The following is a 17,264-nucleotide window of genomic DNA, read 5'->3' as shown; positions in this document are numbered from 1 at the left end:
TATTATCAATATTATCGTCGATAAAAATATTTATCAATGGCCACTTCTATTAATATCCCTGATCCCGTGTTTATATGACCACTTATTACGTATTTTTCGCACGTTCACTGATTAGGGATATGTATGCAATATTTTTCTTATCAAACACGATTTCGCGTTTGAAGTTTGATACGGAAACAATATCGCGCTCGCTACGTTGATAATACTATTCTGGAGTTCGCAGGTTTCACGAGAGGCACAGGCTGGTTTCATACGGGGCTAGTATGCCAATGGTTTCGATAATCGATGGACTTATCCAAGCATGTGTTACATACGCGAGCTGGAAGCTGTTTCTGGCAGGTATGCCGATAATGTAGTTTTAATTACGAGAGATATTGTACACGTTAAATTCATAACATTGAATTATTATTCTTAAAAATTATTTGAAATAATTGTCTCAAAGTGATTACTTTTACCTAATTCAACTGTTTTTGTTTAGGAAAAATAATATCTGAAACAAATTTTACTCGATACGTTGCAGCGAGAAATATAAAAATTATTTACTGTATAATTAAATTTCAGAGGAAAAGTCAAACAAGAAAATTAGATATGTGTGATGTGTAATTTTAAAAGTAATATTATAGAATTACTAAATGCTATTACTTCAAGATAAGTAACATTAAATGATTAAATAATTTATAATTTTAAATTTACTAACAAATTACCAACGAATGATTAATATAGAACAATGTCATTTCAGCAATACAATAAGAGAAGAGGAACAGGAGAGTACAGCGCATGTTACACGCAAATGTACACACAAAACGCATAAATGTATGAAGGCGGTCGCGAAAGCGAAATGTTACTCGCTCCTACGATAATTAGTAACTCTATTAGTTATGGCTATGCCTTCTAACCAGCCTCAGAATACAAATGCGAACGAGCCTTCCCCGATCCCAGTGTTCAATTACACACCTTATATCTCTACGCTTCGTTCCACCGATTAATGTACACACCGTGGTGAATCGCATCTTATGATTCATGAAATCGATGAAAATTTGGCGGATGACATGCCGTGTCCGATTTTTGATTTATATACCTGTTCGATTGTTCGTCAAATTGCCGATGGCAATTGCGAGAAAACGCACCAGTGTTGTTCTTGGAAACGGATACTCGATTATGGGGATTGAATTGTTTCATGGATCGTTTGCCTCGCCAAGATTTCATCGTTACTTTCGTTTGTTTCTTTGTTAACAAGCTTGGTGTGCATCCTGGGATGCATTTAAATGGATAAGCAGTAAGACTGCTTTTATGCAATGTTATGGAGGTAATGAGGACTGGTGAAAATGATAATTTTTTGCCTTAATTTGAAAACAAGTGTAATTGGAATAATTTTATTTCAAGTAATTTGATATGGTGCAGAAAATTTAACGATCTTATATATAGTGGAATTTCTTGTTGATGTTTGTGGAAAAATGCATGAATTTCTATATTGTTTTTTTCCAGAAATAATTATTATGAGATAATGCGTAACGTATAAAGTTGTATTAATTTAATCAATTTTAGGTACGGTATAGTGATTTATAATTATTGTTGAAATAGTTAATTTGTAAACTTTATTTGTAAATTTAAATAAATAGGAATGATTGAAAAATTTATATTTACATACCTTGGGCGTCGAATTGTCTTCTTCTACGAAGCATGCTTCTTCCCTGAGAAGAAACAGGACCTGTTCTTCCATGATTATCATCGTGAGGATCATCTTCACCTGCACTTGTTGCGCTATCGCGTTGCACTACTTCATCACTTCCGATCGTCAATGGAACCGTGCCACTTCCGTTACCACCGAAAAATTTCACTCTCCTAGCCAGTTCTACGTATCCATGAAGACCAGTCTCGCTTAATCTAATTAAAAAAAGTAAAAAAAAAATAAATAAATAAATGAATAAAAGGTGAACTTATAACAAATAATAAAAAGATTAATAATAATAATCAAAAATAACTATAATAATAATATATAAATAAAAAGTTGAGAAAAGAAATGATAGAAATAATAGAAAAAATTCGTAATAGTATCTTTTGAATATGAAATATGAACCATTATTTTTTATATCTATTTCTCTCATTTAGCGAGAAAAAACATTTGTGCTTATCATTATTCATTCTATAGTTAGGATACAATACAATATTTTATTGAAGATGAAAATACAAAAAATATATTTCCTACTATTTTCCTATAATGAAATTTTAAAATTACAATTACACTTTCTCTTCAAGTGATATCATAAATATTAAATGATAAATATAAAAACTTTCTTATATAAAATAGATTACAAAATAGATTCTTCTATTAATCTTATTCTTACTTTTTTCCTTTAATACTTACTAATCTAAGAAATCTATCTTTCCAAACTTCCAATTCAAAATTTCCAAAATTCCTCCTAACAGCTACATTCTCCCTCCCCATTACAGAAATACTTCTCGCAGATTCGATTTCTAACGCACGCACAGACGGCAAAACTTCCGCTATTACTTCCTAATGATCGATTATTCGAATTGATCATTCGAGGCACGTGTTCTGAGCTAAGTTTCACGAGTTTAACCGTCGCGTGATTTAAATTGCACACACCTCACACTCTCGCTACCGCTACTCTCGTATCTAGTACTGCTATTCGATTCCCTTCTGGTCCTCGTGATCGCATCCCGTATTCTTTGGGATGCCGAGCACGAGTCGCCTGTTTTCCGTGGAAGTGCCGGGGTTGGCTCGCTCTCGCTCTCCCTTGGACTGTATCTCGAGGATCTTGTACTCAGTGGACTCGCTTCCGGAGATAAATGCTGGAAAGGGATTTAATTTATTTATTTATTTCATTTATTTTGTGAGAGATTGGAAAATAATTGAATTGAATAGAATGAAATGTTTTTTTACTTGAATAACTTTTTCTTTAAATAGTTTTGTATTAATAAGTTTTATTATCATTAAATAATTATATGTTTCAGCTACATTGTATAATTAGAAGTAAATTTGTATCAGAAGGCTGATACGTAATAGCAAATATGTATCTATTTTTTGAATAGAACCGGTTTTACTCGAACTGAAAATTGACACGTTGCATATTTTCATGGAATGGTGTAAACATGGGTTGAAAAATTATTTCAAATTAGAAGGAAAATATATTTAGAGTTAGTTTGATTAATTCTTGAAAATTGTTTTATCATTTATCTTCTTTATTTTGAGAAAATTATTCATCTAAATATATTATCGTTTATAAATATTTCTTGATTTAGATTAAATTTTTTAAAAATATTTTTATTTATATGAAAAATGTTTTAATATTATAAAAAAGTAATTCTTTTTTCATGAATAAATGAAAAATTAGATTGTGTAAAACTAATTATTAGAACAATCAGATATTTTCTATTTAAATATTTGATAAAACTAAAATCTAATTTTAATTAAATTAAATGTATTTTAAAAATCGTAAAAGCTTCTTTTATATGGGTGAATATTGTAAGTGGCATAACAATTTACATTTACAATTTCGTTTAATACAATAAACATGCCGTATACCAATTATGGAAACATATAATTTCATAAATGCATATTTATATTACTATCCCATTATTCTTTTCTTTAGATAATAGAAAGCATTACTCATCGGCAACAATGCATCATGTTACAACATCAATGAGACTAACAGTAAGAATTGGGAAACTTACACTGGAACAGCGTTTATTGGGAGTGTCATCCGTGTCATCAGGATTAGAAAACTCCTCTTTTGAAAATTTCCTCCGTACCTGGATCAAAAATAAGAACAAATTCAACATTTGTACTAAAAAGTATACAATTTATTAATTATACTCCTTTTAGAAACTTTGTCAAAATCATCATTCTTACAATTTGTTAATTGCAATTCAATAATAAAACTCAACAACTAAATCTTAGTAAAACCTACCACTTGAAAATCGTCGGATCTCCTTCCATGTATTCCAATATCCTTCCTCTCAAACGTCCCAAACGCATTGCAATCGGGTTCAGAATTTTCTATCAAACTCTCACTAGTCTCCTTCATAGAGTCCTTATTCTTATCGTTCTCGAATACTTCTGCCTCCTCGACCATCGACTCTCCTTCCTTTCTCGCCCCCGTGCATCCACGTATCTCCTCCCTGTCTCCTTTCTTCACGCCCTCTTGCTCTTCCACCAACTTCTTCTCGTCGTTGACGGCCACGTCGAGCATCGTCTGTTCCTTGGCCTCCGCTTTCACTCTCTCATGCTGGCTCGCACATGGCCCTTCCTCGTCATTCCTCTTCCCATCCAGGCTCTCCCTGCTGCCTTCTCTTACCTTCGTCTTTCCTTGTTCGTGCACCGTCGACTTCGATTTCGAGACGCCCACGCGTTGTTCCTCCGTCCTCTCCTGCTTCTCTTCTTTACCAGTTTGCTTTCCTTTTGCAGCTAAGGCCGAGCTATTCGCATTTGAATTCAAGCTATCCCTACCCACGTCCTCGCGGCTGTTGTCCCGCCGGAATAGTCGTATAACGTACTTAGAGTCCTCCTTCCCTGTCGATTGGACGCCAGTTCCACGAGTTTCCTCTCTCGTGTCTTTTCTAACCGATTTGGACGAGCAACGGATGTCGTCTTTGCTGTCCTGACGCTTCAATCGGTCCTCCTTGATACGGGGAGAGAGCAGTTTTGGAATCAAGCTGGGCAAACTTATATCCTCGCGGCTGCGACGCAGATCGTCGGTACTTCCTCGATATCTGGAAAAAGTTTTGGTGATAATTAGTGAAAAGTATATAAGTTTTTTTAGATATGGAAGAATTTTTGTTAGCAAGTAGATGTGAGTTTTTTTTTTTTTTTTTTTCATTTCACATTATCCTTACAAATTTAATTTGTCTCTTTACATTATTGTAGTGACATGATTATTAAAATTTGATAAATTGATTATGGAAATAAAATATTAAATTTAAAGTTTTTATAAACACTTTGTGTCAAATATTACATATATATATATATATAGTTACTAATAATTTATACATGTAGATAAACAAATAAGATTTATGTGCATGAATTATTATATTTCTTTCAAATATAAGATAGCAAGAAAATTAAAACTTGAACTTAAGAAACAAAAAATATTGGATTCTATTAGATTCTCGCATTCTTGTTAATAATAAATTATTTTATCACACAATAGAGAATTAGAATTTTAAGCAAATCGCTTTAAAACTAGATCAAATATGATTCTGCAATCTCTCACTGGCAAAAATTCCTTCTCAATTCTAGACCTAAGAGAAAATATTACCTTTGAGGTATGAGAGAACGTTTAGGTGATTCTTGGGGGCTTCTAATGTCCTCAAACTCCTTGGAGCTTCTCTTAAATATCGGTATATTCGATTTTCTCTCCCCATGCTTAATCGTGCCCGATTTTATCTCCGGTGAAATAAACTTGGACAATATCCTCGGTGGTTTTATCAAAGAAATCCTCGGCGTGCACTGCTCCTGGCTACCGACCTCTTGCTCCTGCTCTTCGATTTTCGTTTTATTACCGTTGGCCAACGAGGATCGCTCGTTTCTCTTCGTTTTTATGGCATCCAACGATGGCACTTCCTCTTCCTGTTTATTGGACGGTTTCTCCCCTCGTTTCGGGTTCGTTCGTTCGTTCGTCTCGGCTCGTGGCGTGAATTTCTCGTGAACAGAGATCGATTCGCTCTTCGTTATCGCATCTTTGCACGGATCCTCCTTCGTAGAATCATTACAGTCGTCGGTATGTAAGGTTGCCTCGTTGATAACTGGTTCCTTCGCGTTATTCGATGTTTCGATGCCGGCCGATTTTACGATTTCGCTCTTGGTAATGATTTCTCGGTATTCCTGATGACGGGACGGCAAACTCCGATATACTCGAAACTCGGCCGATTTCCTGGCCGCTGACCAGCGTGTGGGTGGACCTGTACGTGCATGCAAAGTGCGATCGATTATTTATCGCGTTCCTTTCGATGTTGAAGTTGAAGTTATTATTATTGCATGCAGATTTATTATTTCGTCGTAAGCTTTTTCGATGAAAATATAAAATTTTTGTTGAATTTGTATTTTTACTTTTTTTTAATTAAATTTAATTTAATCCCTCTTCTTAAAAGAATCAATAAGAAAACGTTGGATTAAATATTTCATATCGATGTTCGTATTAATTATTCACGTAAATCATTCGATATAATTTAGAGTAATGATATAATAATTGAACAGAACGGTAACAAACCATTAATAGTCCAAGCCCGTCTGATGCTATGCTTCAATAATTCTACAGGCGACGCTGCTTTTCCATTTATAGATCCTTTACATATCGAATTTTCGAAGGTCCATTTCTCGGTGACGACGTGCAATTCCCTAAAATAAATAAAAAAAAAAAAAAAAAAAGATTGCAAGAAGAAATTTAATTCGAACAAAGATTCAAATAAAATTAAAATTTTAAAAGGGGCAAGAAAACAATCCCTTCAAAACGTAGAAATTTCAGAGGATCAGAAACTTCTCGCAACAAAGGATTACTCACGCGATCTTGTAGCAAACGTTACAGATCCACTCGACTTCTTTGTTATCGGTGGGGCTCCTGACCTCGATACGGCACTGCCTGCAAACTCTGTGCCTGCACCGCGCACACGGTGCACCGGTGTTGTAAAATCTACCAAACGGTGCACCGCATCTGGCGCATTTACGTCCTTGGTACGATAGTTCACCCGACGCCTTCAGAAGTCCCCTCCTCCGCAGATATTGCAGATCAGCCTTCAGTCTTCTGTAAAACGCACAGTTCCCTTTGCAGTCCCGATCGCATCTACGATACCATCGAATCCAGTCGATTCGAATGTTTCTTTTCTTTAGATATTTGATTAAAGTATTACTTAAGTATTATTTCGTTTAATTTCTCGGGAAGAAATTGTTGTTATCGTCGCCTCGTGAAAATTTCGAGAGAGATCACGACGATTGAACGATGTCGATTGTCCATTGGCCGAAGTTATGATTACCTGCCAAGGTATCGTCAATACTATAGTACTCGTGCAAACGAGCGCATGTGATGCGTTCCTCAACGGCGAATTCGAATGAATGTTTTTGGAATAAAACTCTTCGAGAGCGAGAGTAATTATACGGCGTTAAGAATGGATAATTTTGGGACAATCTATTATCGAGAGATAATTTTTCTTTAATGGATAAAAGGAATGAATAAAAATTATTAAAGAAAGACGTGGCATTGTTCGACCGTCGAAGAGCATCCGTTTTAAATTTGACATTGGAGGGAACAATCGAAGCGGAAATGCATAAGGTAATCGACACGTTGGATGTAACGACAAATTGCATCGATGCTTTATTAATTGCAGTTATTGTATAACACTCGACACTATAGGGCAACGAAATTCTTTGCCGGATTTATTGTTAGCCGAAAAGTTGTTGTGAAAATAGAAACGTCACACAATTGGTCCATAAAGGTTATCTAATTGTAAGTATTGTGAAGTATAGCATACTCTTTTTTCGATATATTCTATTTTGCCTTTCAATTATTCCGTATGATGAAATAAAATTATAAGTTGCTCGTCAATCAGATGATTCTAAACAAAACAAAGTATATCTAATACAGATATGGACACTTGTGATAGAACTTGTAGATAGATAGATTATGGAATTTTTTTTTTTTACTTTTATCAATTCTTCTCTTAATGTCGATAGAAATCATGCACAAAGATTAAATTTTTGTTAAAGTTCATTGCTCAATCATCTTACTTTTTTTCAACTTTTATGCACTGCAACCATTCTTGAGTAAGAATTTCTAATAAAATTAAGACACAATCCTTACACATTAGGCTTAAGTAAAGTTAAATTTTGATCAAATACACTATTTTCCTTCAATTCACCAAAAATAAAAATCAAGTAGTATTTAAAGTAAAGATAAAACGATTACTTTCACTTTTTCCATCAAAATTAAAAAACTTGTGTATAATTTTCCTCAAATTCCTAGAGATACTTAGAAGAAGAAACTACACATAAATATTCTTTTTCAATTAACTTCACTTTTTCACTCGATTCACCAAAAAAAAAAAAAAAAAAATTATACAAGTACAATTTTCTTCAAATTTTCAGGTTATTCCGATTAAATCCACTTTTTCCATACACCAAAAAATTCCAAAATTTTAAAAAATATCCACAAAAGATTAAGTTTCAACGAAATCCACTTTCTCTCTTAAATTTCATTCGCGACAACCGTTCGAGACAACTGTCTCATCCGTTCAAGTTACCGAAGAATAATCAAGAACATTCAAATAACGATATATCGAAACGATATTGAGACGAGTAAAACGAAAGTTTCCCCGAGATTCGGCTCGATGACAGTGACTCATGTCCAATCGTGCAGTTGACGTATCTAGTCCCTTTTGTTATAAAAAAAGAATGGACACAGCGCGCAGAGGAAAGATTGCTACATCTTTCTTGGTTGGTGCCAATGTTGCGTTAGTATAACCTCGTAGGTGTAGCCTGCCGGGTATATATCTGGTTTCCATTCCCGTCAGGGCACAATGATAAAGCATATTAACGCAACACACTGTACGGTGCAATGGACACGACCGAATAACAATGAACGATATTTCCTTTGGCTTTTAGATATCCCGATCAGGATACCTTTCTCCTATCTCTCTTTCTCTCTCACTTCCTATTCGAATATCGTGACTGGACGCCATGGTGTAAGAACACGGAACGTAAATAAACGGTAGCTGGTTTTAAAACGTTTTTATCATCCGTGAAAAAAGTAGATTTTTGTTTACCTTGTGAGGTGGAAGGTATGTTTTGTGAGAAATAGAAAAAAATGAAGATGTTTGCGAATAAATGATGAAAATAAAGATGTGAAGTATTTCTATTACGAGAATTTTATAATATATATATTAAAAAGATAATATTATCCTATAATAAAATATAAAATAATATTATTTGATGATATATTTAAAGCTTAATTAACGTGTAATAAAGATATTGATTTATAAATACTTTTCATAAGAAATATATATTTAATCTTTAAGATAATTATATCATAATTTCTAAGACAATTCGTCAATGAAGATAAATAAATGTACTTTTAAAAAGAGAATATATAAATGTAAATTAAGATGCAGATTATATATCGGATGAAACGAATACAAAACAAAAGTAGCTTCCTTTCAGTTCCTTTCATTGGTTTTTTTCAATTATATGTATACCGTTAGCCTACATACCTTTAACCTCCATCCATAGAGAACACAAGTTTCCCGAAGCAAACATTTATCCTTATATCATTAGAAAGCAAATGTTTATATCTTATTAATTTATAACATTACATAATCCTAATAGTACTTCATTTTATGTTACAATAAAGTGAACGATCGTTTTAACTATTAATTATTTATCCATATAATGGACAAGATATAATAGTTAATAGAATAATTGTTATGGAAAATTTAAATAATTTTTAAATTTAGCATAGGATTTCGACACGTCATATCCAATCAAATAAAGACAAGAGTCATAGAAATAAAAGCAAATCCATAAAATATTGCATACTAATCCCACACAATAGCCTTAGGGGAAGTTATTAAAAATTATGTAGATTTATGTGTCAACTTTAAAATCTTCAACAATTACAAGAAATAATTAAAAGTATATTATCAATTCAAAAAGTTTGAAACTAATTACATTTCTTAGAATGCAAAAATTTAAAAAAAAAAAAACCAAATTAAAACATTGATAGAATCTTAGTTACAAAAAATTTTTTCAACTAAAATTTAAAATTAAAATACTATTATTTCTAGTATTAATTTTGAATTAACAATAAAATTAGCAGAAAATTTAACTTAATTATCTATAATTGGAAAAATTCCAAACTTTCACCTCAATATACATCCTTTTGCCTGAACAAGATAAAGACAGAATCGTAGAAAAATAAAAATAAAAATTCAAAAAGAAAAAAAAAAAGAAGAAAGAGCATCGATTTGAAGAAGATACAATTGCAACAGTAATGAAAGGCATTCTGAATTTGCATACAAAATTGGAGAGTTTCGATAGAGTGGTATCCTAACTAAGGATTAACGTCTTTCACAGAGAACAACTTGGAAATAGATGAAGCTGGTTGAACAGCTTTATCTTTGAGGAGAGATTGCTCGAAGATAAAGTTGCAGTTTCTATATCCTACCTTCTCAAGAAGTAATTAGTCCTTTATATCATTACGTGACCGGAATTTACCGATTTCTTGCTTGACGATTCTATTGAAGTTAAATATAAATATAATAATAATAATAATAATCATTTATCGATTAAATTATTAAATAAATCTTATTAAAATTTCTCAATAAAATATACTTGTTTATATTCTTATATTTTTATTAATATAAGATGGATAATATAATTGAATCTTAGCAAATTAAAATTAATAAATGACGAGTCATTAATGATATATATATATAATTCTGAATAGTCTCTTGTTTTATGTTTAAATAACGAATCAGATTAATATATCTGCAAATGAAGAATTCATAAATGTTTGAAATATCGTGCATACAATCAAATCAATTAAACATGTTTTTTATAATCGAAGAACATTCGAGACACAATCAATTAGACATCCATTCATTGAAACGGAACTTATAAACAGTTGTAAACTTTAAGATTTAGATAAATTTGAAATTGAAATAAAATATAATTTATTTTCAATAATGTTATCTAAAAATATAAATAATATCAAATTATTTAAAATAATATCCAATAATAAATTACTTTGCGATTTATTTATTTCAAATTTGTCAAAAGAAACAATTCAAACAAAAAATCCTTAACTTGCACTTATACATATAATATAATTTATAAAATTAATTAAATCATTTTTCTATTTATATACTCATCATTGTGTAATTTCTGTTAGAATTGGATACTTATGAAATGAAATTATTTCAAATAATTTAAATTATTTTAAATGTTATTGTTTAATATTGTATTCATATAATATACTATTAATTTCTATCCTAACTTTTATTATAATTATTTTTTTTTTATCAAATTTGAAATAAAAAATGATGAAACAATATATTTCAATTTCAAATTGATCCAAATTTTTACCGAACAACTTACTTACAATCCAACGCTAATGAAATAACTTTTTTTCAATATAACCAACACAACTAAACACGCATAAACCACTGAACAGCACAAGCTCTTTTAAATCGTCTCACTGAACCATATTAACTAAAATTAAAACAAGCTCAATGGACTGGACAACACCGAGTTTCGTTCTCTTCCCAAAGTAATACGGTTTTCACTTTTTCGTTGTATCAAAAACATTGGAAAGAACCTTGCCTTTACACCTACGCATCCCTCTAATTCCTCCCAGATCCGATCTTCGGGTCGAAGACACGATCCTGCTACGACCGCATCCGGTCAAGCGAAACACAGCCGCTAGACTGTGGATCGAGAGCCACCGATGCTCGTTCGCACAATAAAACGAGGCAACCGCGGTGCAAGCTGGTGTCACTTTCCGCGACCATTACCGACCGATATTAAGGGCACACTGACGTATCGAAGGAGCGAGTCACGTAGCGGTGTTTGGATCCGTGTTCTATTCAGTTCTATTTTATTAGAAAAGAGTTATGGATGGAAGGATTACAGATGATGGGTCAACGATATTTAGCGTCTAGTAAAGAGGATCGTAAGAACATATGACAGTAAATGGGAAACATAGTACGATCAGGTACGTATAGTTACTTACCTGGACCGCGCAGCCGCTTTAGGTCTTGAACCGAGCAGAGAAGCAACCGGTGAAGCGACCAATCGGCGCTCTTTATCGCTGACGCAGTGACATGGTGTAGGTGTGCGTGTGCCGATATATCGTGGTTCAAGGTGGAAAATTATTCGAACAGTTAATTTAGAAATGTTGTAATTAACAAATTTCAATTAAGCCTAACTTCTATCTTTTTTAATAAATTTTCAATAGATATTAAAGTGAAGAGAGAAAATGTTAAATTTTGATTAGAGAAACTTAATCCAAACTTAACCTAACCTAATCTTTTTCGTAAATTTTAGATTTTAAATGAATCAAAGGAGGAAAATGTTAGATTTTTGATTGTTTGAAACTCAATCTGACTTCTTTATTAAATTTCATTAAATTTCAAATATTTGTCTGAGTTATCTACTATATATCTAATATCAGTATTATAAAAGAATTGTATACAATTCTTTGCAACTTTTGCCGCGCTTTTTTTTCATAACTGTCTTTTCGATATACTTCGTACAATTCAGTTTAGCTGTTAGTCCCTTCGGTATATTTCGTTTTGCTTCGGTTCGCTTCGGTTGTTCGCATTTACCTGATACTACAGTGGAGGCGTAACTGAACGTACATAAGACAGTAATGCTCCATCTGTGCGATGTCAACGACTGCTACAGACCGTGACATAGTGATTCAGAAACTCGGGAAAGATTCGTTTTTTTTTAGTATATGTGTGGAAAAAGATTTAATGCACGAGATAAATATGATATTGGTGTCTTTATTTCTCATAATTCAATGTTCGTACCTATTATCTTTGATCATTTTAGATTCGAGCTGCGATTTTCTTCATTTTACATGAGGTTTTTGGTATTGATTGTACGTTTATATGTAAGGTGATTGATTACAATCGATTTATGTTTTTGACACAGGCGTTCTGATAGGAGATAAGAATGATTTATATGCGCAATATGTATGCGCTGTTGACGTTCGTGTAATTATTTTAACGACGGGCATGTGAGTGTTTAGACATATGGTCTAGTCGGTTATTTCCTTATGCGTTTTTCATTCTTTGAAATATAATAAATGCTATTATTCTTCCTTTACTAATTTTATTCTATTATTTCATTTTATTTATTCTATAGGTATTATATCATTTCTAAATAATATTTAAATTTTATTTTGCGTTTTCAAACGATATTTTTCTATTTTTAAATAATATCATTATCGAATAACGATGTTTGTCATAATATAATGTCTATCGTGGAAAAAATAATTTTGATTAATCATTGTCAGATAATCGTTTACGGGATATCGTAACACATACTTTCTAATATTTAATATTTAATATTTTCTATAATGAAATATTAATGGATAAAATAAATTAAAATTTCGAATCAAGTTAAGATAATGATTGGTGAAAGTATGTACATATTGCAACGTCTTAAAATATTAATCATACAGTATTGACGACAATTTCGCGAAAAATCTTATACGTATTTTATCTTTCCCGTTTTGTACTTTGAACTGGATTCATGTTTAATGATTCACTAGCAATAAAATTACATTAGACATAAATGTTTCATAACTTTGTTCTTTCATTTCCTTGTCGCGTTCATAGTGAATCACATCATCGGTAAATTTTCCACAATCAGTTTCATGCAAAACCATTGCTCGTGATTTAATTATAAAGCATGTGAACATAAATGTGATCCTACACCGCTTCATCGATGATCAAAATAATGACGCTGCAATTCGCAAGATAATAGCTTTTTAAAATGATTTTAAGAAATTTTAGATAAAATATTATATAGAATTTCTACAATTTTATGAAATATTTATTCTCAATGAATTTTTTTTTTCTTTTTCTTTTATTGTCATTTTACAACACAATATTTTATTTTTCCATCAATGATTCCCTTCCTTTTTTAACCTTCCATGCAAGCATTCTTTCTGAAAAATTCTTAGCAAATTTTATTACTATAATTTTACAACATTTTTTTCCTTCGAAAAGTTTATTATTTAACGGTTCTCTCCTTTAAGATCTGAAGTAAAATATTGCTTGATTTCACGCATTAGAATTAATGTTCATGTGCTGTCAAGTATCCGCAGATTTATATACAATGACACATAGCTTTGCATCTCACCAATTATTCCAAGTGATACATCAATTTAACATTATTCCTATATATGATCAATATAAAACAGTATTAATCACGCCAATTAAAAAGTAACTTCGTTAACACGTGTAACGATGTCAGCTAGGTCTAATCGGTGATCGAGATCACGTAATTGTATATCCGTTCCTATTTATGTCTGGATAATTTATATCGAGGGGCGTAAAACTTGTGTGTAAACCTTTCTCCAATTTTTCTCCATTTTTATAATTGAATAAAAAAAAATATATATATATAATCAATAAATATCAGAAATAATTTTTTGTTCCTTTTACAATTGCAATTGCTTAATTATCGCATTTATTTATGATATGATATATAAAGAAAAGTCTGGTTGATCGTGTCACAATATTTTCTTCAATATGCAGATTGGTTTCCATTAGAAAGTTGATGAAATCGCCTATCTTATCTTTCAAGAACAAAGTTGTCTTTCTGGTGGATCAAGCCTACAACATGTTTTTTCTTTTATCTACGAAGCTTAATATTTCATTACTGCGTAACACATTTGAGAGTAAAACTCTCGAGAGTTGTTATCAAACGTGTTTGCGCATAAATCTTTAATGCATAATATAATAAACTTAACACAACGTGAGAAATTAATCTAACACAAATTTAACAGTTACTCGAAAATATGCAAACGGATATAACGGAAAAGAGTTAACGACTTCGAGGAAACTAATTTTCACCAAGGTTAATATTCATGAAATACCCGTGCATCGTTATAAGAACTTAAGCTTGCCCCTTAATGAAACGGTAAAAGTTCGAGAATATTATCGACGAAATATCTGAGACGACAGGTCAGACCGTTTGGCATGCAAACACACTGGGATACTAATGGCAATGATTCTCGTTTAGGTAAAGTTCTATTGCACAAGCGCGCCTCTAATCATGGCAATACCATTTACAGATACGACCAGGAAGAGTGGACCTCCAGCCATTCCCCATAAATGGCGCACCTTCTCGAGTATCCAGTTATCCGTTCTTGCATTACGAACTTGTTACGCGGAGTTTTATAAATGCGAATCATCCTTGTCCTCCTTAGTTATCTGAATTTTCAAACGTTTTAATCCTCCCATTTTTATTCTCTCTCAGAATAAATCAAACCGTTTCTAAATTTCTACAACGTAAAAAGAATTTGCGTGGAATTTCGAATATCTCGAGTTTTCATTATTCTTACGAATTAAATTATTTTCAGATTTCCTTTTGCGTATTCCTAGTCGATCGCATTGGGAATATTTTGTCTAATAATAAAAATGGGATGCATAGAAATTTTCGAATTAAAAGATGGATTGCAAAGGATGGATCTCTTCGAATGAAAAATATATGCATATTAGTCGATGACAAGTTTTTAATATATTAAAGCGGAAAGTGGAGCGGAAACGCGGAGAAGCGTGTCTACCCTTCGTGATTACGCACTGTCATTTAAACTTCACGCAAGAGAGAACAATGGCTTTCCCTAAGTCGTTAATTTAATTAATTGTTATACGCATGATAAAACGTGTGCATCACGTTCCTTACTGTTCCATCCAATTTTTCTTATTCTGACCCAGTCTCCTGAAAATATGAAAGCGTTGAATCGATGATTTCTTCGTTTGACAATTACTACAATTTAATTGAAATTTTCTGCCTAGAATCTCGGAAATATACTTTTTTTCGTTAAAGATAGAATTGTATTTCTCAGAGAAAATAAAAAATTAACTAGGATAATATTCTTCGCTATATTTGATATTTTCGTTCGATATGTTCAGGATAGTTTCACTTGCCATCAATTTATTAGATTTATAATTACATATTTCTAAATGACTACGATCGATTAACATGTATTCACGATTTATCATTATTTGACGTTTCAATGAAGAAGTATAAGGGAACTGGATCATGCATATGAATGTTAATTACGTTTGTGAAATAAGTGTCATTTTAATAATCACTTTAAATATTTTAACATGTTTTAAAAAATTAAAAAAAAAAAAAATGCCAAAAGAAGACGCTTACTTAGAGATTTTCAAATTGTAAATCGCGCAAAAATTCTAGAATTATACAATTAACCTGTACGAATAATATATGAATATATTAAAAGTTAAAAGAAAAAGATCAAATATCGAGGTATAGTATGTAGAAGAAAGTAATATAGAGGTTAATTTCTATCGATCGTGTTATAGGGGAGAGATTCGAAAGGAAATACGATGGCATATATTTCTAATTCTTTATCAAGTTCAAATTTTCTATCAACATTCCGGCAAATACGGTATATTACGGATCACAGGAATTGCAATGGCAATCACTGTATGCAGTATAGTACGTACGGACGCCGGAAGTCCCGTTAGTCAACCTTAAGGTTTAAGGTTCGTTTCTCCGAGAGAGTATTACTTCGATCTCTCCGCGCGCAAAAATGTAAATAATAATCGAATTGATAAATAGCGGTATAAATTCAATCGATTATTATAGAGTTAATATTAAATCGTTAAGAAAAACCAAAGATAAATTTACTACTAAAAAGTTATTGGATTACCTATGGCTGTTAAAAGACGTTTATCGACCAGATATTTACGTAGAGATAATTTTCAGTGAAAGTCGTAATGGAACCCGAACTGGTTTCGATGATATCTCCTTATAGTTATAAGTTGATAAGTTGTGCAGAAATTCTTGATGAAAACTCGTAGGAAATTTCTTTCGAAAATTGTCAATTTCATCGAATGTTTCATGCTATTCAAAAAAAATTTTCAGGAAAATCCTTTTTTAAATTTAAACTAGATTCGAATTCGCGCGCCGAAGTTACCGCGGGAAATATGATTATCTCTAATATTATTTCGTTCGACCCGAAACGAATCTCACAATTGTTCACAATTCTTACGAGAGGATAGTATTTTATGATTTTGTTCTATACTAACTTGGTAATTACTTTACAAACAAAATTTTTAAACTTTTTTCTATATTTTACTATATTAATATATATATATTTCTTTAATAGTTGAAAAGTAATCAAGATAAAACAATTTTATAATCAAAAATAAAGAATTATATTACATTGATATATTTATTTTGATGCATCATCAATTTTGTATATATGATTGAAAGTCTATATACAAACAATTAAATTATTAACTGTTAAATTAATTTGTAAAAATAAAACTATAAAATTACATTATTGATGCTATAACAATACGATTCATTATTTATTTCTAAAAAATCTTAGAACAAGTCTTATTAGAAAGTTTTATGTAAGTTGATATGTAAAATATAATAAGGAAAATAATAAATTTTATCAAAAACAAATATCTTAACAGTTTCTCGCATAATGGATGAAATTGGATCAAACGAAACAGCAGAGTTAAAAATACTATCTATTTTTATA

At 31.5% G+C, this 17,264-nt stretch overlaps 1 protein-coding gene and 2 long non-coding RNA genes across 10 annotated transcripts in view; 2 read left to right on the top strand and 1 right to left on the bottom strand.

Annotated features, from left to right (window-relative positions):
* LOC100866959 (uncharacterized) overlaps positions 1-17,264 on the bottom strand; it is a 53,355-nt gene that overhangs the window by 33,906 nt on the left and 2,185 nt on the right. For 5 of the 8 annotated variants that reach the window (XM_086913392.1, XM_086913440.1, XM_086913414.1 and 2 more), the window contains exons 1-8: positions 7,742-7,819; positions 6,522-6,761; positions 6,231-6,358; positions 5,280-5,922; positions 3,933-4,734; positions 3,697-3,774; positions 2,609-2,814; positions 1,649-1,884 (exon numbers count right to left, since the gene is read on the bottom strand). In XM_086913392.1, the coding sequence (XP_086769518.1) occupies positions 1,649-1,884; positions 2,609-2,814; positions 3,697-3,774; positions 3,933-4,734; positions 5,280-5,922; positions 6,231-6,358; positions 6,522-6,761; positions 7,742-7,818 (2,410 nt within the window). In that variant the 5' untranslated portion in view covers position 7,819. Of the gene's footprint in view, positions 1-1,648; positions 1,885-2,608; positions 2,815-3,696; positions 3,775-3,932; positions 4,735-5,279; positions 5,923-6,230; positions 6,359-6,521; positions 6,762-7,741; positions 7,820-11,329; positions 11,436-17,264 lie in introns of those variants that run through there. The other 3 variants (XM_086913403.1, XM_086913427.1, XM_086913446.1) reach the window with 2 other exon arrangements.
* LOC147658604 (uncharacterized) lies at positions 149-2,317 on the top strand. The gene is made up of 2 exons (XR_015293797.1): positions 149-339; positions 479-2,317. It is a non-coding gene; the product is annotated as an uncharacterized LOC147658604 (long non-coding RNA).
* Positions 6,773-9,113, top strand: LOC147658603 (uncharacterized). Its single transcript, XR_015293789.1, has 2 exons — positions 6,773-7,460; positions 8,099-9,113. It is a non-coding gene; the product is annotated as an uncharacterized LOC147658603 (long non-coding RNA).

Source organism: Apis florea, unplaced genomic scaffold, assembly GCF_048593485.1.
Source record: "Apis florea isolate Af1SG1 unplaced genomic scaffold, ASM4859348v1 contig_1914_pilon, whole genome shotgun sequence".
Lineage (NCBI taxonomy): Eukaryota > Metazoa > Arthropoda > Insecta > Hymenoptera > Apidae > Apis > Apis florea.
Note: the sequence above shows the minus strand (reverse complement) of the source record. Positions and strands in the feature narration are given on the sequence as shown.